A 25,661-nucleotide genomic window follows, 5' to 3' on the forward strand; every position below is an offset into this window, starting at 1 on the left:
TAATCTTGCTTTACAATATTAAAAATATTAAAGCAACCCAAGAAAAGAATATGAAAATAATCTGCCACGGAATAGCAGAAATATCTTTTTCCTGTATAGGCTAAACAGTTATTTTCATTTTGTATACGATATCAGACCATCACTACCTTCAGACAAAATGCTTATGCTAACATAATTGATGTTTAAACTACATAAAGTGAACAAAACTAACATAAATATTTGCCAGAAAATACACAGTATGAAGTGCTTTTCATTTTCTACTGACTATAAAAATCCACTGTTTTGGAGTTGGTTTCCTGAAGCAGATGCATAATTTCTCAGAAGTTTGAACAGTCTCCATCCCTTGCAGAAAAAAACCCATGCACATCCCCCCTCCCTTACCCCCCCCAAAAAAGTCAACCGCTAAACTCACCACAACAGAAACACTGCCTAACAACATCAGAAAATCCCTACGTCTCTTAAGCAGCAGACACAATTCTGCGTGGAAAAAAAGAAAGCAATACAGTTCCATACAAACCAAAGGTATAATAGTTAGAATTTGACAAACTAATGGATAATGTTTTAAGATTAAAGAAGATAAATACCTTCACTACTTCCTGCTAGCTATACATAAGGTATTTAATTCCAGACAAATTAATATTCAGGGGATTAGTAAATATTCCATACAACAGTCAGATAACACGAGGTTTATCATTTGGAGTTTAACTTGATTTATCAAGAAATGAACACATGATCCTTGAGCTACAATTCTCACACACTTCAGTGTGATAGTAGCAACAGAATGAACTTCAGAAAAACTGCTTCAGTGAGTCTCTTGCAGACTTAGATCTACCTTCATGCTCCAAAGAGCTACACCCCTTGTCCTTTGGCTAGAAGGATGGATCAAGCTCAACTTAAACACAGATAAAGTACCAAAAGAATAACTTAACAAACATTAACCTTACAGCTGTTTTTAAGCGTAAAATAGGTTGAACAGCTGAACATCATAAAAAGCAAAGTAACCTTACCAGTAAACAACATCCAGTGGTGCAAAGTATTTCTTCATAATTAAATCAGCAAAGTAAGCTTCTGTTTCTCTGCAAGCCGTGCCATTGCCAATCACAACAGTGCTACAGCTTTGAACGGGATAGGAAAAAAAACAATTTTCAACTATTAAACTTTTCAACTGTTAAACTTTTCACACAATGCTCTATGCACAATGACTTATACACCTTATTTTACATAATATAATGGCTGCATTTAATAAAAACATATTCCTAGTAATACCACATTTTGCTTAAAAGCTTTTCAATGCAACTTAAAAAGATGAGTCAAAAATGTCACTCATTTGTAATGAAATTGAAGAGTTAAAAAATAATATTGATATTTATAAAAGAAAGGTCACGGATTTACAGTTCTCAGACCAACTCACCTGGTATTTACTTCATCTACTATAAATCATGAAAAAGGTAGGTGCTCAAGCAACCAGAATCTTAGTTACAGATTCTGTCTCTGACTGCCCCAGTACAGCCAACTAGTCACCAAATCATGATGTTTAAAGCCAATCCAATGCTTAAAAACAAATTGGCTCATGTACCCCAGCAGTTCAGCTGCTGATTCACTGGACAAGATGTCTGCCCATTGGGGTTCCCTAAGCATGTAAATACAATAACCTTTTAATTGTGTTCCCTCTGTTTGCTATTCCATCTGGAGATCTATCTGGGTAGGATTTCCTTTGCTTAACAAACTTCTTTCAAAAATTATATCTGGCTTTTGGAATAGAAAAGGATCACTGAGTGGGTTCAGGGTGGGAAGAAGGGAAGACGGCATATCTAAATTTGTTCCTTAATTTAATGTTAATTTCTAATCCTAAACATAAATAGAATGACAGAGTTTTATGGAAATACATTAATAGCATGCAATCTTAGTCATACTCATTGCTTCATTTCATATCCTTCTATCATATACATAGGGTAAAAAGTATGAACACAGAATAAGAAAAAACTCTAAACTACACAAAAGAATAATTCCATTAAAATTCAGAGTATTTTGATTCTACCCAGAGGCCAGTATCGATGCAGCAAAGATTTTTCATTATGTTAAGTGAGTAAGAATAATAAGTTTCCTCAGCATACCTGAACTGTAGCAGAAGCCTCTTTATCTTCTCAGCTTCACGAAATCCTTGACCAGAATGCAAGTATACAATATCGGTATGGAGTATCTGGCCTAGAACAACAACAAAAAAGCTATTTAATAATTTTTTTAAGATGACATTTCAAGGCTATTTCCTTCTGAATTACTGAAGTTAATTTGATGGTTTACAAATAAAGCTTTTTAACATGACATCTTTTATTTTTGTCTCTTATTAGATGAAAAGTATGGTAGGCAAAGGATAAAAATGCTCTGGCTGCCAAAGCTAGACAAGTTGATACACTTTGTATTTCCCTGAGAACATACTCAAATAAGAAATAATGAGCAGCAAATTATATAATACTTTATACTTTTAATATTATCAGAGAACAAAATTCACTGCAAAAAAAAAAAGTAATGCTACAGTCTACTAATTTTTATTTACTTGTTTTAAAAGAGATCCACCAGAGAGAGATGAAAATTAGGAATCCATTTTAAGGACTATAAGTACAGGAGCTCTAGAACTTCAAAGCTCACTCCTGCCATATTCCCATAACAAATTTGGAAATAAGCCTGTATTAAACAGTACTGATAGCTAATGGTATAATGCAAGCTAAAAACTATTTACCTCCATTTCATTGCCATTTTAAGACACATTAAGAGCATATCTTCTCTTATTCCCTCACTGGGTATGTATATTCTCAGCCAAAAATCAAAGGCAAAAGAAAAAAAGATTCCTCACAGCACCTAAAAAAGCATGGATCCCCAGATCAGACTAGGATGCACTGGAAAGGCTATGATTGTTATCCATCTAGAAACTGAACAAAATAAATTCTGCAAGTAAAACATTTCTGACTTCTCACATTAACATATAACCCTAACCAAAAGGTCTGATGAAGTGTCCAGATGTTCAAGATGCTACCCAGGAAAAAGCTAAGTTATAGAAAGCATTTAAATCCAAACTCTTTGTTAACAATAAAAATGCCAGGTGTTCTCTCTGCATATTACTGAGGCACAGTTATTTGAGTATATATTCAAGAAGGCTGAGGGAATTTGAAATTCTATTGTATTGAAAAGTAATAATATCACAAGAGACAGTAGAATCTACGTGCAAAAAATTTAATCTTATATCTGAGGAGAAGAATTTCTAAGACAGAATGTGTGGAAAGCACTAAAAACTTAAACAAGCAAACATCTATTTGATAAAATGAACATAGGTTGCTCTTAAAGTAACGCCTCCTATTTATTTCTATGAAAACTACAACAGAGCACAATAACACTATTTCATAGAGCAAATTCTCAGCTGCAAAACACTATTTTTCAAAACAGTCACCATCATTTGCTATGCATCTCCAGCAGCTACGAACAAGAGTCTAGATATTACACTTGTGAAAATCTGCATGGCCATCTGGAATGCAACTCATCATTCACATCACTGTAGCCACTGCTGAAATGCACCACTCACTGCATCATTGTACTCATATCCACTACTTAGTCTCCAGGAACATTCAGCAAGTATCAATGAATTATGAATTTTTCTTTTTTTTTTTTTTTCCTCCATACAGGAATTCAATTCTACCTCCTTGCTTCATACACACCACCAAGACAGACGCTATTCTGTCAGACAGCCCCTCTGCTGCCACCTGTCACATGGCAACAACATGTAAGGGGATACTGGCAGGAAAGTGCAGCCTCTGCTGTCATATTACCAACATCAACCTCCGATGCCATGGGCAAATGTGAACAAATAGGAGGCATTACTTTTGGAGCAGCACTCATAGCTTTTTGAAACTACTCTTTCCCATAATTGAATACATATTTTTTTTAAAACAGTCCTTCCAAAACTAATAGCAACAAAAACTTGTATTGAAACTCACTGGTTGGTGAAATAATAGCCAACTTGCAGCCATGTTTGTATCCAGGATCTACTCCCATCAAAGTACGACCTCTCACAGGGTTGGTCAGAAGCAACTGCCGGAGATTTCTTCCAAACATCATCACAGATTCCTTTTCTGCATCAGATGTCAACTTTGATCTTAGAAGGATGAAAGCAGAAATCATTTTTACTTCCACTTTCCTTTATGCACTTTCAATAGTTCCGAAGTCATAAATTTTTCCACTTCTGCTTTCACGCTCTCTAATTAAACATTACACTTTCAGTCATATTATTTACACTTTCTTTTTTATAGGGTCAGTTAGAACCAGAATGAGAGGACTGTATAGAAATAATTCTAACAGAAATACCTATAAAAAGTGTATATACACAAACTAAAATTCAAACCTCAACTTAATTTTGACATGGAAGATAGCTTCCTAAAGAGCTGATATCTACGTGCAGAGATTTGAGAAAGGCATGGATTGAACTTAGAGTAACTTCCCACTTCTTGAGAAAAATCATGACCCAGCAAAAATAGGACAATTATTTAGTCTGGGAGATACTAGAAAGAACCTGGAAGGACTAACACATTACAATTCTTGAGCCACATAGCTTCATCTACGAATTAAGTTCTTTGACAGGTATTGTAGAACCATGCAGATCTGACGTTTCTGTGAGATTATCCTGCTTCCTCAAAAACCAAAATAGGAAGTTGACAGGATTAATTCTCCATGTTCTCCGACAGAAAGAAGACTTGGTGCATCAACAGTTTGATTTTGATGACTTCAAGAATACATACTGCACAGCACTACATGAGACAAATCACAGCCTTGTTGAATGAGAATACAGAAGATGCATGATATTTGTCAAAAGTGGACACTGAGAGAATGACTATTAAGAACAAGCATTTTTGACAGTACATGGCATCTTAAATATAAAAAGCCAAACTGAAAAAGCAACAGGGACACAAATATTCATTATGTAGTAGATTGTTTCTATTTTGCAGGCAGCCATTACCATTTTCATCTGCATTACAGTGACAATAACTACAAGAATTAGACAAGCAAAAGCCTTCACAAAACTTTAAAGGTTACCAAAGCTCTTAAATCAGCTTTCCTTTCCACCCATCACTGAAAAAAGCAAGCTCTTTTTTTTTTTTTTCTCCAAGAAAAGTGTATTTTCTACAGGGAAAACACCTGCATTGCAGTAAACCAAATCCTGTAAAAACAAGTGACTGAAATTGTTCAGGTCAACCAATGCCAGACAGCTAAGTCTCAAGTAGGTTTCAAAGAGAAAGAGTTCAAATAACTCACAAAGGCCATTTGACATGACTCAATATGAAGCTGTTCTGAGTACCCTTCAGATGCAGAAAACATTGAGTCTGATTTAAGCATCCCCAGGATCCAGCAAACATCCAGCTCAGCACTGTACCACTCCACAGTGGCAGAGATGGATCTGGAAACTCTGCATTGGCTGTCACTTGCGGAGTAGAGGTCCTCTTTTAGAAGGCCAGTTTGTGGTAATGCTCTCTCTCTCTCCAACTCTCATTCATTCACACATATGAACCGAGCACACAGCTCAAGTTCAGAAAAACATGCAGTAAATTCTGCAACCATGGGAGCACTTCACAACATATGTTTTTTCACATGGCCAGCCCATTGCGACCATTTTAGAAGTCATAGCAACCATGGAAAAGAAAATGAAAAAATAAACGAACTAATTGACCGCAGCACACAAGAACTGGCTTTGGGACACATGGACAAGTGGTACACCGGTACACTAAACTTCAGTTTCACGGTTTCCTGTTAAAGTTAATCAGCTGTTCTCTTTCTCACATCACTGTGAGAGCGTTTGCTAAGGAACTGTGCAATAGCAAAATGGCTCCTCAAGAGAGGCAAAAAACCTCTCTCTATATATCAACTATGCCAAATTAACATAGATATTACTCAAAGTATGGTTAAAGTTATACAATGCTCCCAAATTTTATTCTAGCCTCCAACTATTTTCATCTCAGTATTTCCTGAGCTTGGCATTGCTCGTTTCTTTTAGTAGCCCACAACAAATCTCTTGTCCAGCTACTCTACCAACTCACACACATCTTGTGTTCTCAAAGTGCTTCAGCAGCAAGGTCTGCAGGTCTATCACAAACTGCAAAGAGCTGCCTTTTTTGTTGGAGGTTTGGTCTGTTAAATTTTTACGGTTGACCTAGATACCAGAAGAGCGAAAGTTATCCTTGAAAATTCAGTGCCATTCTTCGCACTCTACCTCAGTAAGTCTGCTCTTTACTAAGCTGTGGAGTCATCACCTACTTGATACTTCACATAGGGAAAAAAATTTCACCTTTCTATCTTCAATACCTTCCATTCACTGGGAGATTTCCAGACTTAATAAAAATACAAAGAAAAAGCTATTCATTATTTTTTCTGAGATGAGGGGATTGGAATTTCAAATATTGGCAAACTATTACCAGTTATTCTGTTCCGACTTTACCCCGCAACTAAATAATCTTATCTTCTGAATGCTTAGCAACTACATGGAAATACCTTTCACAGTGCCAAAGACTGTCAGGGCAGCTCAGAGATCATCATTTTATATATAAAAAGAGAATTACTCGAACGTCACTTTACTGTCGTTCGGTTGCCATTTCATTTCCTGCCATTCAGTCTTGTAGCATCCTTCTGTAATGCAATACAGTCCATACCATTCTTAAAGTGTTAAATAGCCCAAACCACAGAACCAGTCTTTTCCAGGGATATTGGTGGAGGTGCCAGTTGAATTCTTGCCCATAAAATTACCAGAAATACGTGACGTATTTTGTGAAAGGCCAGCAACAAAAAAGCAAATACCTAAGCCTCACAACTGCATCGATCTTCTACATATATGCACAACTGAGGTTCAGATTGCACACGTGTGCAGAAAAAGTTAAAATTCGTCTGTAAACAACAGAAGATTTGAAGCTCTTGAACTAGAGACTTTATACAGAGACAGGCTGAATTCCATCTCTCCATCTATCCCAGAGATACGGGCTCCCTACAGCCCACAAGGCTGAGTCCTCCCACACTGCAAATTCACGTCAGTCTATCTGTGAAGGGAGCCTTGTGCCGGAATTAAAGTTGCCCCTAAACACATGCTATTAGTTATGAGCACCTTATGGAAATGGTATTTAAAATTGGCATGGATAAATGGATATACCAAAGCTTTTATAGTAACAGGAAATGTTACTGAAAGTGCCAGGTGCGTAGGGGGAACATAATGTATGTCCTTTCTATTACATAATATCCTGTATTTTTTAATTTCAAATATAGATGTTCCTTTTCCCTCTAACTGTCTCTCACTCAACACTTGTGTCAAAGACATGATCTACTGTCGCAAGTATTGGCCCTTCATTTTAAAGTTGGAATAGTCATTTGATCCTTGAACAAATATTAAGCTACCTCAAACAATGTAATATCTTTCTGTTTTTCACTGTACTATTAGTTTCTTCCAAATGGCAAGATGCCCAGCCTCATGTTTTTCCAATTTGTGACAATTCTCATTAATGTGGCTGAGATATAACGCAGAAGAGGATAGCAGCCCTCCTCTTCAAGCAATCAAAGAGCAATTCTGTAAAAAAATATTTTTTAAAAGCTGCAGTTGCTAATTTCCTAAAAAGTATTGACAGCCAGAATTTCAAGTTCCCCCTTTGAACTCTAAAAGGTACTCAGAGTGTATATCACTAATAGTTACACTATAATAAAAGCAAATAACCTAATTGTGACCTATTTGCTTCTATATGCAAAGTTCGATGAGTGTGTCTTTAAACTGAGATTTAGAAGTCCCCACTTCCATACACAGTCTAAGAGGTTACAGCCCTTCCCTGGAAAAATGTCTGCAAACTAGCTTCAGGTGTGAAACAAGATATACAGAGAAATGTTTGTGTCCATGAAGACAGAGGAGAGAAAGCACTCGCTTCAAAAAAGCATGGAAAATTAGGAAAGGATTATCCATTAAGAAATGTCCATGCCACATCACTTGCATCAAATCCTTATGGAATCCTTCCATGAAGGACTGCAACAAAATAGAATGTATTTCAAAGTGCCAAAAGCAACACTGGACATTATTATACCAGATATAAGAAATTATGGTATCTGACAGAGTGGAAGAAAGGAAATTAAACAATAAATAAGGTAACTCCTGCTGGCAAGTTTTATCCTTCTGATCACTAGATGCCCTAGAAATTTCAATACATTCTTGGAAACTTTCTGTTCCAATGTTTAATGACAATAAAAAGAAAAGAGAAAGAACAGCATGGGGTGGATTGCAGATATTAATGCTGAAAGTAGGTATTGAGTATTTTAGCAGCCCTTTGCAAGAGTCCTAAAAATCAGCTCCTGGTGTGGGGAAGGGAATAAAAGAAGGATAAGGGTTAAGTGGTTATGGACCAGGAATGCTACTGGCAGGTTCCATGCATTCTCCTCCGTGGGAGCAGCTTCAGCTTTCTCTAGTCAGACACTGCCAATCATGCCAAACTATCACAATGAGTAAAATATAAACAGGCAACCACTCAGGAACAAACAGAAAGATTTGTATTCTTTAAATTTATGCCTTATACACCTCATCTAGAAAGTAGTAGGGAAATAAGATGTTTTTGTTGCAAGGTTTTCTGTTCATTTAAATATAAAATAATCTGCTGCAGCAGTAGCCCTCAATGTTATACACAATACCCCCTCATTATTGTTAAGCTCTGAATAAAAAGTTAAATGTGTTAAGCCATGAGAATCCTGCGACAGGAATCATGAAGCAAAAATGAAAAAAGAACCATTATGTCACAGTTTGACTATTTATTTTATGATATCAGACTTAACTTTCAGGTGAGTTTGGTTTGTTTTAATAGAGTTTGATTGCAGACAAGGCTAGGAATGACAAATACTTTCACACCCATTTGACAGAAGCCAATACTTGCACACACTGGCTATGAGATGTTCCTCAGCTTGGCCAAACAATAGATAGTGCCTTCCCTCAAACAGCTACAGATACTAAGGTCACAAAAATGAGTCAGCTCAGCACTTCAAAAAACTGTGAAATTCACACACACATAAAAAAACCACTACACAAAGCACAGGCTCACCATGGAGTGATTCAACAAAAGATGTGAAGCAATTTCAGTTGCAAAAAAAACAAAAAAAAAACCAAACAGCATATTGCAGTGAAGAAACCCAAAAGCCATGACAAACATCTGCTGTTCAAAACATTAGCTGACAGTCCTGTTCCAGAGGGAAGAATATAGAACATTCATCCAACAACGATCCTGAGAAGCAAATGCCAGGAAAACTGCCCTAATTTGAACCAAAACAAAAGAGCGTAGCCAGGCTGGGATGGAAGAACTACATATCAGAATGTGATTGAGGATTTCAGGTACTTATTATGCTGAATAACCAACACCAGTTTCAACATTTATGAACTCAGAAATAAGGTATCTTTAATAAACTCCACTTGAACTGCTTCAAAACAGACTTTAAAACTTAAAGATATCAGGAAGCCTCTCCCAAATCAAACACACTGCCAGGGCAGTTTCTCTTGCATTCAAAAAAATAAGTATCACACCATCAGTACTGTTAGCCAATCTGACAATATAATTGTCAGGTGATTTCAGGGAAAGAGAAGGCCTATTCTTACTCAGGAAGGAACAGAGTTCATTTCATCTCACATGCTATGATTAATTCAGAAGGGTGGAAAAAAAAAACAAAACAGTTGTAATATGGATGGGTAAGATGTAGCAGGAATGTGCTTTTGGCCAGCTACATCCTCAGAGGAAGAACAGACCTTGTTACTCTTCCCATCTCAGCCTTTAATCATGAAACACATGGAGGCGTGACCTTTCTCTTTCTCATGGGAATAGTCTGATAAGTGGTCTGACAGTCAAATCTCTAGCCATAAGGAAAACTTCAAATACAAATCAAGCCCAACACAACATCTCATTCGAAGACAACAATTCTAGAAAGTAAACTTTCTGACATATTCAATTATTTCAATTATGCGGTAAACTCTTACACTTTGCCATGAAAATACCTTACCTAGAGTTACTTAGACTGTAAGTTTTAAGTTTCTTTTCAGTTTAGAACAACAAAATAGGTCTTACAAGCAACGCTGTCTAATGACATCATTACTATGGTACCACCAGAAATAACACTGACTTCTCTAGAGACAATTACAATTTAAAATGAATAAATAAATAGCACTAACTAGTACATCTACCACAAACTGCAGATGGCAATCATGAGGGATGCTTTCAGCCACAGCAACTACTTTGCTCGTTTCTTTTAAACAAGTCAAAGAAATGGTGTTAGAACAATGTAACTGACACTGCTTTAATATGAAGAGGTCCTGCACAAATTCAGTAATGTAAAACTTAGATGCTAATATGAGAATAATTATATAATTCTACCATGGTCATGTAACTCCATACTATACTTCATTAAATAAATAAAGATGGAAACATGCAAAACATTCAAAATGTCTTAACAGAAATGATTTCTTTATCCTAGCCTAAACCAAGAAGGGTCACATATTTAATCAACAGAACCAAGACTACATAGCTCTGAAAATACAGAGCAAAAACTTTCCAATATTTTCAAATGTGTAAAAGATATTCTAACTGTTAAGAATTCAGTAGTATGAAAATACGCATTCATTCTGGGATTACCTGAATTCTCTACAAAGGAGAGGATATATGAGGCGTTTGTATGCATCCTCTACTGAGTTTCGTAGTATCCTCATTAACTCTGGTTTTAAAAATTGTTTTGGTCTCCATCTGCATAAGAATAGAAAAATAGAAATTAAAAAATGCTTTAACCACATACACGAAAACTCAAATACAAAGGGGATTTTCAAGAGTCTATTAAATTGAGTGGTTAAATGCAGTGTTCTATAAACTGCAAAATTACTACAATAATTAGGCAATGAAGTCATAGTTTTAAATGCGACTAGAATCAAATCTAGCTCTTTTCTACTGTCAGACAACGTAGGAGGTCTGCCTTTCTTATTTATGTTAGAATGCAATAATATTTTACATTTTAAAGAAAATAATTTAAAAAATTATCCTTCACTTTGAGAAGCCAAACTGTCTCAATTGAATAAGAAACTTTGACCAATATTATAATTAACACTGTGTTATTTATTGAACCTTCATACAATAAAAAAATGCTGAAACATCTTTTTTGAACATCAGAGCTCTTGATACAAGGCAACTGTGTCCAGATAGAAATTCAAGCGCTAAAATAATATCAATTAATAAAATCCAATTCTAATACCATTTTGAATGCTTTGAGTACTCTATTCAAGTCCAATAAAATCTATCCATTTGGCAGCAGTCCCACTTTGAAAAACAAACAAATAAAAGCCCCCCCCAAACAATTAGGAAATGAATTCTCAATAAGAAATATCCAACAGAACAAAGATCATTTCCCACCATTTTCTAAGTCAAACTCTTCAGAGTACACAGTTTTCTAGAGAGAGCTTGCACAGTGTTCATAGCAACAATGACCATTTCTTCAAATTTTGACCTGAAGTACACCTCAGCTTCAAAGCTAACATTCAGAGTTTCCTTCCCCTGGTGTATTTTTCACATGTCTGGGTCTCTAACTGCAAAAGGATTAGAAGTATATTTTTAAATGTCTGGATGCATTTTATAAAGAAAAACATGACTGAAGTTAACTTTTGACTCTGTTTAGTTTACCTGCACTCACTCAGAAATACTAAGACTCCTAAACTGACTGCTCCTACCCAGGCAGTTTTTCAGTTCTTTGATGGAATTCCACAATTTTCCAAGACAGCTTTTCTCTTTTAAGTCTATGTAACAGCTGAGAAATGTGTGATGAAGTCAACGCTGTATCAACACACAGCCACGGGAGCAGAATTAGGCTTGTCATTTAGTTTTACAGCTTTCAGAGTTTTTGAATGTTTAGCCATGACCTCATCACTTTGCTAATAGTTTTTGCAAAAACTTCTTTGCTACTACCAACTCTTTCCATACATATGTAAAATTATCAAAGGCTTTAAATTCCCTTATTGTCATCCATTTCAATAAACATAAAATTTGTGCAGGTGGTAAGCATGACTACACTCCCCTCCAGAAGGTATCCTCAGAGCAAATAAGCACCAATTTTGAAACTGGTAGTTCTTTAGCTCTTCTCTTCTATTGCTAGCTAGCTTGTATTTTATCTGTAAATAGGTTATCACAGCAGATGTTTTTATTACTTATATATACAACAAAAAATGATAGGCAACATTCTATTAAAATCCTCAATTGCTACAAATTAAAAAACAGCCTAGCAGTAATCTCAGTTCATAGCAAATACTGTATTTCAATCATTCCAGCACTGCATAAAGGAAGAAGAAAATCCATTGTTATAACAGTACAAGCATGTGCATAAAATACTTAAGCTTTCCTATAATTGCAGATTTTCCTCGATTATTTAATGAAGAACTGACAGAAGCCCTTTAAATGAAGCCATGTAAATGATAACTTACTCCACTCATCACCTCTGGGTGCACATGTGCTTTCAACGAGGATCACCATTAATGTAAATGGCTCAGACTATTGATACACCACAAAGAGTGAAACTATACATTAACAGAATTAATGGAGAGCATTTTAAAGACTACTAACGTTAATTAACAACTATTCTAGGAAGAGCACAGTCAGGCTTTTAGACCTGAAGCACAGAAAGCAGAGCTTTGTTTTCCTCCAAGGCATCATATGAAACTTGTACCAAATCAGTGATCTCATGTAATGCCTGTAACATGGACTTTACACAGCATCTGAGAATTCTGTCTAGAAATGAACAAAAACATTGTCAGATCCTGAACTTCATTTCCAAGGAGTCAATCCACACCTTTATGCTCAAAGCCAGATAAAGCAGCTTCTCATTGCTCATTTACCCACCTCCATTTCACATGTGAATCTTCAGGATCAGTACTTCTAGTATTAATTGACATACACTGTCAACTAACAGTGACGCTGTTTTCTGGGAGAAGTTCATTCCACAAGGTCTGGTATAGGGGTACTCCTGAATTTTCAATGCAATTTCAAATTTCAAGAAAATTTAGATGGCACTACAGGCATAAATTAAATGTCCTAAATTTGTGAAGAAAATATAGTTTTTATAGAAAATGTCTGCACAGAACTGAATGCAGTGATGAGGACTCCTAGTCTTTCAAACCCACTTTTTATTCTGGTGGTATTCAATACTAAAAAAGCCTCAGAAGAACAAGAAAAAGTCAGTGTATTTACTACTAATTCAATAAACAATACATGATACAGTCTGGTGACTAGAACATTGGTCAAACTTGGTAGCAAGGTGGTATTTATGGTTCTACACCTGACTATGTCTGCAAACTTCTGAAAATGAGTAAGTACTGTGGTAAAGCTTTGAACTCTTTATCCCAAACAAACGTCTTGACCTTCTGCTCTAACCAATAAACGAACACACTGAAAGTAATGCAAATCTTGGACCGTCACTTTCATGCTTGTAAAGCAGAAGGCCCATTAAGTAGGAAATATCTGTCTATTTTGTAACAGTTGTCAATCTAATGAAGAAGTTGAGAATCTGTCACAGATGTCAACACATCAATATCTAAAATCATTCCTTCTAAAGCTCTCTAGTGCCGGAGAAACTGCCCTTAAATAGTAAAAAGTATGAGCATGCATAGCTGCATGAATGCTAAGTACTAATAAGTAGTTCCATTTCCAAGGTCAATATTCTTTTTATCTCAGAATGACTCACAAAAGTGTAATCAACCAAAAATATCCCAATTTACATCCCACTTTAATTTGTGTAGCAGTGACAAGCTGTTCCATTATCTGTAGCTCACAGATGCAGTAAAAGCAAGACTGACGGTCATCTTCTGCCTACAGAATATACAGTGTGAGGAATAGGGAAATTCCATTAAATATATTAAATCTAAAATGATACTTAGATGTGTTTATTAATCCTGATACTTTAACAAAAAATAACTTCCTGTTAGTACTAGATCATATTATGTTATCTGGCAAAGTGGAACTAAGTCTTTCAGAGGTTCCCATGTTGGAAGAACTATTTATTTTTTTTATTTTTTATTTTTTTTAACCACATCCCTTTCTTGGACTTACTGTAGAACAAAAATACTTGCTTTTAGAGATTAAAAAGCCTTCATACCTTCACCCCCCCATCTTGTTTCCTCTGTTTGGCAATTTAATTTTAAGAGGCAAACTTAAAGGTTTCTATAACATCCTCACAACAATCCTCCATATCTCAGTTAAGAATGATAAACCTGTATTTCATACATGCAAGGAAGATGCAAAGTTTGGTCAACACTATTCTTCAGTGGAAAGCATCAAGGCAAAGTGCAGTTTCCAAGAAAATGAGTATCAGAGACATTGCCCAAAACAATACATATTCAACCAAAACTTCATTAAAAAATTACGCAACACTAAATGTGTTTCACTACAAACATAAAGTACTTGCCAGAGCAAATAAGCAAGAAAAAGACAATCTCGCAGAATTTAGAGCCTGGTTTTCTGAAATAACCAGAGATCAGAACGCAAGAATCGAGTCACAAAGTATGTGACAATTATGGATTGAAGACAGCCACTTTTAGGTTGTCAGTTAAATCCAATAGATTTTTTTTTTTAAACCAAATCAATGAACTCACATACACAGAATTCAGTTGCATTCTTTACTAATTTAAAATTTGAGGCAGTCTTTACTCATTATAATCACACATATGAAGTTATTTTTCAGAAGTTACAAGTATGTTCTAGGGTGGATTCTTCAAATACCTTTCAGTAAAGAGTACTGGATGTGATGCATATTGCAAATTAAAAATACATTCACATTTCATCATGTCTTTGTTTCTTAAAAATTCAATTGCTTGAAGAATGGTGCCAGTATTCCCCAAATAATGCCAAAGGCACAATTTTTTTATTTTTTTATTTTTTTTTTGGTGTAGTGCCACAGCAGTGGGAAATTAGAATAAGAATTATCCATATGTTAGCTTCATCTAATAAGCAGTTGTTTAAATCAGTCTCTTAATGTAAGAAGACATGTGAGGTACATTTCAGCACGTAGGTGTCTAACAGTAAAAAAAAATAAAATAAAATTCTGTAAGAATATGTATCCATGCAGACCTTTCATTGACGCACCACCAACAGAATTCATTCTTCACCCCGTCAGGAATGTTGACCTTCACTGTCAGGATCTTCAGATTTTCCCCTCGGTTAATGGCCAGAATCTGAGTGCAAACATAAATGGCAGAGACAGATGACACACAAAATATCCAAAAGATAAACTTATCAACATTTGTGTACGCACTTGCTTGACATTCTGTAGCAAATCATGATGGTGGTACAGTAAATCAGTTCACCAAGTACTATTGTACAGATAACATCCACAATTTAAACACAGATTAAATCATGCTGTGGCATAACAAAGCATGCCTTTTTCCCTGAGTCTGCAATTGCAAGATCCAGTTTTATCTTAAACACTTAAAAGTACAAGACAGCATGAACTGAATTGGTCGGATAAATTAATAAGACAAATTAAAACTCAAAATTGAGTTGAAAAAGTGTTTACAATCAGAACAAAAGAAAAAAGTTAGTTCTATGATTCAGGCTTCATTCTACTTCCCAAGAGCATCACAAATTTAAAATTAATTATGAATCAGAACTTGAAACACAAAAATGATCAGCCTCATTTGAAAGAGGATTAATTTCAGTTATTCACGCTTTGCTTATGAGCAACTGAAAATATTATAGGTATGTTATTTATATTAAGGCTCCAGCCTTACAGCATATGCACGTATTTCTGTCTGTCTTGTGTAACACAACTGCATCTTCGTGGTGTGAACGTAAATCTCACTGCAGAAGTGGTAACTGTATAGAGATTTTTATTTCAAATGGGAGTAACCATTTAAAACCAAGATGACAACCAAGCGGTGGATCCCAGCGGGTATCCCCTAGTCTACCCTCGCTCTGAAGATGAGGAGTAGCCACCTAAAGCAGACCACCTAGTATTTTGCAGGGAAATTCACTGCCCATTTCAGAAACTAAGTAACAATTAGAAGCAGCTACAAACAAAATACATTTTTAGAGTTTATTTACCCTTCTAAAGTACTTTAAGAAGTGCAAAAATAAAAATAAGAAATCTGCTACAAGTTGACATTCCTGTATTACTACACATGTTGCTGTATGTAGCAGGCCCTAAGCACTGTCACAACAGAGCACTCCGTGTCAATCATGAACTTTAATTCAATCACTAGCTAACTCAGACATGTCACATATGTTAAATACAATGGTTTTAAATGACTCCAGGACATAGTACCAATTTATATTCCTCAGCCTTACTGCTCCTGTGACATACCAGGCCTGACATATCATTGAACAACAAAGCTAATAATAAAGATTGCATGTGAAATATTATAGCATCTGGTACCTTGACTGCCAAAGCAAATGTTTTCACGTAGAGATTAGAAAGACACATTTTAACAAATCAAATGCTTTCATGTTTATTCTGATTTTATTTTAAAAAAAGCGAGAAAGCTAAATGTCAAGCTAAAACGAAATCAAAATGATGCTCAGGACAAAGAATGCATCTGATAGAATTATAATGTCATCATACACCGTGCTGTGAGCAGGGTCAAGATTTGCATCGCATGCTGTCTATAGGCACTGTCTGCAGAATGTGCCACTCACCTGAACTTAAAACAACTGCACAGCGCTAACACTTTCTTACATTTTTAATCTCATAACAAAAAAGCTAATCTGACTCTCCTCTTTGAAGTCATGTGTTCAGAGAAGGACTATCATCTAGGAAATGCTCAATTCAGAAAGCAATTAGTCAATTTCTCCTCTTAAGATAACAAGGGTATTTATTATTATTATTTAGTTAACATTCAAAAGAAATATTCTAGACAAAAGTAACCTTTCAGTTCTGGAAAACAGACTGCTTTTAATCCACGCTGGAACAAATCCAGAGGACGAGTTAATGATGAAAAAATACACACTTCAAAGCATGAACAAAAAGTGGATCTAATTGCAAAATGCATCAAATCTAATTTTGTTTATCAGAAAAATGCAAAACCCTTTCTATCTCACAGCTCTCCTCTATGTCCCAGATCTACTTACTAAGTTTTGTATATTTTGCCAAGGACATTAATTTCCAATTCCTTTTTAAGTATGAGATTGAAAAATAGAGTACTTGCCTCAAACATTATACTTCATGAATAAATTCTTTTCCTCCCACAAATTCAGACTTTTCCAAATAGAGGAAAGCAACTTCAAGGCATGCACAACAGCTGAAAAAATCAAATACACTCCTGAAGAACTTTTTCCTTAGTCGTGACAGCATTTGCACATCCTCAAAGAGCCCATTTGGGTTCTCTGCTGCCAGTGGAAGGAACCATGGCTAAACTTCCTGAGAGCAAAACCTTCCAGCTGTAATTACCCACAGCCATCCAGCTGTGTCAAAACCTGGAGTTGGACTCATTATATAAACAAGTTTTCTTCTTTCAGGTTCAGTATTTTAACTTTTTCAGTCGGAATCTTGGCTCCATCTCTCCCAATTATTTCACAGTATGTCTCAACACATAGAATCATGGACTCATGCCTTTCAATAAACAAAGAAAACACTAAACTACCACACATGCAATTACAGATGCACACAGCTGCACAACCACAGAACCCAAGTACAGTTTACTGCACACCATTCTACCTTTTAATATAGTTTTAAAGGCATTCTCATGGCTTCAAATGCTTTGTCATAAAGACAGTCTATCCTCTTACGGGTGACATTAGTCTACTGCCTTTAACCACAGGAACTCTAGAAATATTCAACATACAATCCTGTAGGATTAGGATTTTATTTTATTTATTTATTTTAAGTTTCAAGCTTCTCTACATTTTCTTCCTTTCTTTTTTTGGTCCTGAACCAAACTAGAGCACTTCTTCAGATGATTAAACCTACACATTTCCCAAAGTATATTCAAAAACCACCATTTTACACGACTTTCTGAATGCAGAAAAGACTTCAGTGAAGGAGATGCTAAAGACACAGGCATTAACAAAGGAAGGTTCAAAACAAATTAAAAAGAAAAAATGATCATTTGTATTAGAAAGGTAATAAGGCTGGGTAATAAAGAAACTGAAAGTTATGAGAAAGATATCAAGAACTGCAATACTACGGTATAGGCTAAAGGAAGAAATAGCAGATTAGAAGAAAATACCACCCCTGTTTTTCTGTTTTTCTTTTCTTATTTTATCATCAAAACACAGAAATTAAGGAAATGAACAGGAAAACAAATAAGGAAGCAAAAAATCAACAAGAAGTAGAATAAAATATTTTTAGAAAACAAGCAACTTAAAACACAACGTGCACACATTTTTCTTTTTCTTGTCCAGCATAAACAAGCCCTGAGATACCCAGGGCCTCAGTGAACTGCAAACAACTGACTTAAAGATTTATGCCGGAGAAGTAATCAATACACTAGGGTAGGCAATAACAGTAATATACAGGAAATTAAAGACTGCAAGTAGGACTGCAGAATCATCCAGGAGCAGCAGCAGCAAGAACAGTGATTATTTCTTTACTGGAGAGTAGAAACTGCCACGGAGGCATTAAGGTTACTGAGAGACAAAAGGAGAAATAAACCAAAACAGACTGAATTAATCTTAACATCAAAACCACAAAATCAGTACACATCCTGGATGATAAACAATGCAGCCACAGGGTCAGAGTGCCAATCAGGTTTGAGAAATCTGTTTTTGAGTCCTGTCTCCATCTGAGCAACAGTTTTCCTCACTGGTGGAAGAAAAGAAAGGATGCCTTGTCTAAGAAGTAATTCATATCAGAAAACACTCGTATGCCCAATACACCCTGCATATAAAGATTGAACATTTAAAGCTCTCAGTGCAGGAAAAACTATACAGTCTTTGGCTGCTGAAGTATCCATTCAATAGAAGAACAACCGAACAAGATGCAATTTTTTTCTCACCTAAGAGCATACATATTGGGATGTCCAGAGAAGCGTGTATAAAGTTAGCTCATACATGTTGTGAAATGTTTTTCACAATAAATTCATTTCAGTGCATGCAAGAAAATCCTTTATTAATTCAAATATCTCACTGTTTTAAAATGGCAAGGAGAGGGAAAAAAAAAAAGAGTAAACAATAGATATTCTGCAGTTCAATAAGGGAGGCAAAGGATATTTCTGCTTAGAAGCAGCCAGCACTGTTCTTTGCTTGTTTTAAAGCTACACAACCATGACCAAACCAGAATACAAATCACAAAGTGATTAATGATGAATTAGAGCAAAGGCCTTGACAACTGTATTGAGTACATCCCGCTACAACCTTTGAAGTGCAGTAACTGGGGCTGCCTTACAAAACATCAGTTTATCTTCAGCCAGTAAGCTTACTTCGTAGCCCATTACTTTTCTTAGCCGTAGAGATCGGGGCTTGGGGCATAGGATAACTCAAGGATGTATCAGAGGAGGACATGCTGATGACATGCAGAACACACTCGTTTCCAGGGGCAGTGCACGGTTCCACTGAGCCTGCTTGGATTGTTTAACTTCTACATTAAGCTGCCACTGACAAGAGCTCCTTTTGTAGATCACCTCTGTTTTCAGTTTTCTGGATCCTCCCTTGACACTTTTCACCAGCTTAACCTGACAGGCTTAGTACCAAATGTTTGCTTCAAATACTTATGCTTTAACCAAGCACCTTCCAATACTATGTAACATCCTATTTTCACCCTGTACAGATGATAAATCATCACTCCGCCTTTATACCTCTTCTGATAACATTTGCCACACATTCATCACTGGTGGGAGGGAGGTTGAGCATGGCACACATGCTGAAAATAAATCACACCAGTATAGAAATTCCAATAAATGTCCATTCAATAAGAATTAGTTAGACAACAGACATACTGAAGACATGGACCTCTGTTCTGTTTCTTAATGAAAAGATTAACATCTCAGACCTATGTTTGAAGAATTTGAAACTCTACTGCCTTTGGTAACTGGAAAGGAAAAAAAATAAAAAAAATCAAGAATCATTTAAATCAGTTTCAAGCAACAAAACCCGAAAGCAAAGTCACCCGTGCTACAGCTACAATTGTAAGAAGAAAATGATTTGTAGGAGTACCTGATGGTGTTGAATGTTCTTTATATTACAAGAAAACTCATGGTATATTTGAAATTTATCAATATCTTTTTCATTGCTATTTTTGGATGACACTTTTGCCAATGCGGACTGGATACAAACGTATCTTTGTTGGCATCTGAATGAAAGAAACAAATGTTATTAAGTTACTTTAGCATGAAACTTGCAAAAACTCGTTAGTGCTTGTTGTATTAAATAAAAACCAAAGTTTGCACTATTATAAACTACGTCAACTCTGTAATCACTTGCAGACTTTAATGCTGACGCTGACATGACATAGACTGACTTGGAACACACTAAGAGAAGAAATTCAAAGAGACATCAGAAAAAGCTGAACACTGCATGCTCATGAAAGGAATGGACAATCAAAAGCCACCATCTGTACTTCAGTTTGGTCAACTTATCCTAGAGTTTTGGGAAGTTGCAAAAAAATGTTACAGTAGTAATTTACAATATAAAAATGCAAGATGCTGTTTGAATCTCGGAACTCATTTCTTGTTTTAAGCACCAAACACACTCAGAACTTTCCATTGCTTTATTTTTATGAGTAACAGAGATCCCAAAGATAACCTCCTAAATGCTGCTTATGATTATTATACATGTAGTAAACAGTTTAGATCAAAAAGATTTATCTGCGAAGAACTGTGTATTCAATAATACCAATTCTACCGGTCAAAAGAATAAGATAGCCTAGTAATGACAGGATATCCTTTATAAAACAGCCCCTTCATTGAAATTATATCACAAGCTCTAGCCTTGAAGTTGGCCACTCCAGTAATTTTTCAGTCCTTGGGAATCACAGTATCTCATTATGTTCAGAAGAGATTTCTCTTCCACTGAGAATGAAATGGGTGGAAATGCTAAAGAATGTCCCAGCACAAGTGGAGAAACAGATATAATGTAACCTTACAACAACACTGTTTTCACATTATTAGAAAAACTGAACCTGCATGCTAGGAGACCAAATTTTACCATGCAACCTAGAAAGTTTATAAAGTAAAATTTAAACTTACAATCTCCTGATAAAATCCAGTGTATCTTTATCCTTAGCAAAGATATCTGCTAGAATATGCTGAACTCCAGCCTCCACTTCCTGAATATTTGCAAGCCCTTAGAAGGGGGAAAAAAAAAGTCAGCAATTATTAAAAATCTAATAAAAATACACAAACATAGAAGTACTAGAAAAATACATACAAGCTGAAAAAAATTCATGCAAGTTATCAATCAGATTTACAGAGGTTTTGATGAAGAACACTTGTTCACTGATATATATATATTTTTTTTTAAACAGAGCTTCTTTTCCAAGGCATCTGAGACTGCTATATTTTTAATGAATATAAACTGACTAATGCAGTCTCACAAACTGAAATGACATTAAAAGTAATAATTTTACGTTTGATTCTAACAGTTTTTTACATTTAGGATACAGATTAAATATTTTGATTAGTAAAATTGAATACTGAACTATAATTTGTGAGATTGTAATGAGACAGTCATAGTAGAAGGTTAAACATTTTGCTCTTGATATGTAAATGGCTCCAGGTCCTAGCAGGTAATTCTGTCTTTTCCCCGTGTAATAGTTTTATACTTCCTTCAGTTCAAAACAGGAGCTTGTACAGTGACAGTTCTCAGGTCCAGGTACACCCACTTTCTCCCACAAAACACTGTTCAAAGAGTGAAGTTACAAAATGTCTCTACAAATTATTACAGGGACCCAACAGCAGAATCATTTAAGCACACAGAACCATCCCCCACTTCTAATGACCAAAATAACACATTATTCCACCTCACACTGCAATTGTTCTTCACCAGGACAAAATAAATAAAAGAATAAAAATAAAATCTTGTACTTTAAAGATCAATCTACATAATCCTATTCCTAACTGTGGTCAGTAACAAATGCGTCAGAAAAAAAAAAAGCACGAATCCTACTTTGGCAGGGGCTGGATTAACCATCTCCCACAAAGCATGGTCTGTGCTTTGTAACTGCTTTGTGGTAGCCTAGAAGTATCTCGAAAGAGATACTTTGGAATCATTTAAAAAAATGTGCATAGCTGATAACTAATACTTTTTACTGAATCCTTAACCAGTAGGAAGCTGAAGGCACCCTTTTCACTGTTGGGTTACAGCAGATGGAGAAAACTCAATATTTGTCTTCTCTAGACCTACTTTTTTTTTTTTTAAGCAGAATTTTAAAAGATTTGATGAAAACCTTTCTGCACAACAAAGCACTCATCCCTTTAACAAAGATTCCCTCTGATCTCAAGATGGATATAGGCTGTCAAATTAGTTTTCACGTTGATAAAAGTGATCCCATTTTTGTGTCTATATACATACATACAGTTTCTGATACACTGCTCAAATTAAAACGATTATATAAACCCAACTACACTATTTTTAACACAAAAATGAAAATAAGTACGCTGACAAAAAAAAAACTGAAATGCTGCAACAAACAGCACTCTCATCTAAAGGACTTCTAAACAATTTATTTGAACTTTCAAAGTGAAGATTTTATTTTGGCTCTTGAGAAGTCCAGAATAGCCAAATATGTGGTTGCAATACACCACTTTATGAAATAATGACGTTTTATTTAAAAACTAAACAGTAACTAAATAATCAGAATAGTTGGTAACTGATTTTTCAATGCAAAGTTGGGAACATTTTATAAATAAACAGCTGAAGTCATAAGAGTCAGAATCAGCCTCACAAGTTCACCACTTTTATGTTCAAATTCAAAAAGCAAGTCTCAGAGGAGGGAAAAGAAAAACAATTTCACTTTAACACCACACAGAGGATTATAACAATTTCCATGTTTTATTGTCAGAGATTGCCCCCTACAGATTCACCTATAACTGCACTCACAAGGAAACAATTCTGCAGTCTATGTATGCAGCAGATTGTTAGAGCTCCTGCTCAAACTTCAGAGATAAAACACCTTCTGTAACCCCTACTGCCATGTCATACAACAGCAACATTTCTCCTGCTCATTCCAAGTCACCTAGATCAGCTGTTATTAAAATTTACTTTGATAAATTAAATTTAATAAACAGTATCAGCATAAGTCTCTTCATTACACAACCAGAGTTAAAACTTCAGTTGACATTCAAGTACAAGCAGAACCACAGAGATGTTACTTCATACCTGAGACCTTTTTCTCTCTTAATAGTAAATACAGACTTGGACTATACTCTAACACCTCCCAGACTTTTGACTCTTGCATTACAAGAGAAAATACTATTTATAATGTAAAAAGACAGGAAAGGGTGGGGAGCTATGGCAGTAAATGTAAGTTCTATTGTATCTTGCTAAAAGGTGCAAAACAATCTTTTACAGTGAGGTATTGGAACAGGCTGCTCAGAGATGTGTTTGATGCCCCGTCCCTCAAGACTTCAAGGTGAGGCTGGATCCAGCCTTGGGCAAACTTGATCCAGCTGTGCATGTCCCTGCTCACTGCAGGAGAGTTGGACTAGATGGCCTTTACATGTTCCTTCCAACATTAAGGATTCTATGATTCTAAGATCTCTGAAATTTAAAGTAGTTGTATAATTACTAATAACGTACATATAATTAACATAATTCTCATCATAAAAACTACCAAAAGTTTAGGATATTGCTGCTCATAGAAGCAAAGTGCTTACCTTTGGTATTGGGTCTAATATAAGAGAAGAGATTGAGTTCCATAGGACTCTGCAGAAGAGAAAGAGCTGCAGGTTCTAATCCCAGCTGCTTGGCCCTCTGGGCTTTGGTGCCTTTACTCCCCGTTTTATAAGGTGTAGTCTTAAAACAAAGCAAAAACAGCACAGTTACTAAAAGGCAAAGAAATATTTAAATCACACTATCGGCATTTCTTGATGTGCTGTTTAGTAGTAAGAATACATTTAAACTAAGGATGATTTAAAAAAAGACTAGCATACTGACCACATGGTCCAATTCTTCCAAAGTTCTGCAATTTAATAATGATGTAAACAGGCATCCTGATAGTTTCCCTTCTTTCTTCAACTTCTGTATCATTGTATGTGTCTTCTTAGCAACAGTACTAAAATACAAGAAATTTATATTATCAGCCACACTTCATGGTGGATTAAAGTGCCTTTTAATTATGATTTTATCTAGCACACTGCTAAAGCACTCAGAAAACACTCAAGATTGAATCTCACACTAATCTTCAAAACTTGACAACTCAAAAAAAAAAAGAGAGTTCCTATTATATTTTCTCTTTAAGTAATTCAAAATTGTATCAAAATACGTTACGGTGGCTTTAAGAAAATTAATCAAATAACAGTCGTATTCATTAATGTTATAAACTTTTTTTTTTCCCCCCAAAATTAGTGGCTTTAAAGCCAAAAAAGGAAAATTCAAAGATAAATCCATGTCAGTGAGCACTAATAGCTGTAGTCTGTATCAAGATAGTTCTGCAGCATGAAGTGCAAGGTGCCACATTCTAAGCTTTTAGACATTTCATAAGGTACCTGTGACATTATATTATTGCAGACAGTAAAGGTATTTTGTTATGATTTAAATAATTTGTTCAGACCATCTCAGGCCACATTCTCTCTTTGGAAAAAAATATTTTCCTAGAGGATATCCGCAGAATATGAGTATATCCGAATGCAATGGTCCAGGATGGTTTAACTCACTCTGGTGAGTGATATACTGGTATATTACAACCTCAAGTAGTACCCATGACTAGAAGCTTTCTTGTTCCAGGCAGGGAGTTGAGGGATTCTTAGCAGTTTTCAAGGGGTACAGTTTACATCTAGTTGGACTACATATTTCCAGGATCTGTAAGCTACTAAAATTCCAGACAGATTAATATCTTGTTTTTTCTTTGACAATATTTGACAATAAGTGATGTTAGATTTCTTGTTACTTAGAGTGAAAAAAACAGACAAGGCACCAAGCATAGTTACCTCAGCTTTAAAATTTCTTCTTTACTAATTTCTTCATAATTGCAGCACACACAAAATGTCAAAAGAAGGGGATACAGAAGCAGCAGCAGGCTGCTTCCTACTCACCTCCTTCTCCAGATACCTCCTTCCATTAGCTTACTTACCGTAGCTCTTCTAATGTTTGCTGCACTTCTCGCAAGGCATCAGCCTCCAGATTATTGATGAGCTCTTTTCGATACCGAACAATAAAAGGAATTGTATTTTCTTCTTTAAAGAGGCGAATTAAGTTTGCACATACCCATGGCTCAACATTTGTTCTATCTGACAAAACCTGCCACAAGCAAAAAAAAAAAAAAAAAAAGAATTAAAAAACATTTCAGAAAGGCAGTAAGTTACTTTAAAGAGCCTCTTAATCAAGTTCTAAGCCAAATCCAGAATAATATGTTGACCAGCAGCATCTACTGTCATCTCTAAAATGGGTTACCAGGTTCCCCATGCATCCAACCACCACAACCAGTACTTCAAAACCAGACATGTAGCAATCAGTGGTTCCAAAGCCTTGTACTACAAAAAAAAGGGAAGAAAAAAGTAAAAAGGAGTCTCT

General features: G+C 35.6%; 1 protein-coding gene across 1 annotated transcript in view; it reads right to left on the bottom strand.

The window, feature by feature from the left end:
• Nucleotides 1-25,661, bottom strand: part of SRBD1 (S1 RNA binding domain 1) — a 124,076-nt gene that overhangs the window by 88,659 nt on the left and 9,756 nt on the right. The window contains exons 7-16 of the mRNA XM_010706778.3: nucleotides 25,222-25,388; nucleotides 24,087-24,204; nucleotides 23,807-23,945; nucleotides 21,179-21,275; nucleotides 20,148-20,283; nucleotides 15,132-15,235; nucleotides 10,668-10,775; nucleotides 3,987-4,144; nucleotides 2,115-2,205; nucleotides 1,008-1,115 (exon numbers count right to left, since the gene is read on the bottom strand). Of these exons, the coding sequence (XP_010705080.1) occupies nucleotides 1,008-1,115; nucleotides 2,115-2,205; nucleotides 3,987-4,144; nucleotides 10,668-10,775; nucleotides 15,132-15,235; nucleotides 20,148-20,283; nucleotides 21,179-21,275; nucleotides 23,807-23,945; nucleotides 24,087-24,204; nucleotides 25,222-25,388 (1,226 nt within the window). The remainder of the gene's footprint in view (nucleotides 1-1,007; nucleotides 1,116-2,114; nucleotides 2,206-3,986; nucleotides 4,145-10,667; nucleotides 10,776-15,131; nucleotides 15,236-20,147; nucleotides 20,284-21,178; nucleotides 21,276-23,806; nucleotides 23,946-24,086; nucleotides 24,205-25,221; nucleotides 25,389-25,661) is intronic.

This window comes from Meleagris gallopavo, chromosome 2, assembly GCF_000146605.3.
Source record: "Meleagris gallopavo isolate NT-WF06-2002-E0010 breed Aviagen turkey brand Nicholas breeding stock chromosome 2, Turkey_5.1, whole genome shotgun sequence".
Classification (NCBI taxonomy): domain Eukaryota; kingdom Metazoa; phylum Chordata; class Aves; order Galliformes; family Phasianidae; genus Meleagris; species Meleagris gallopavo.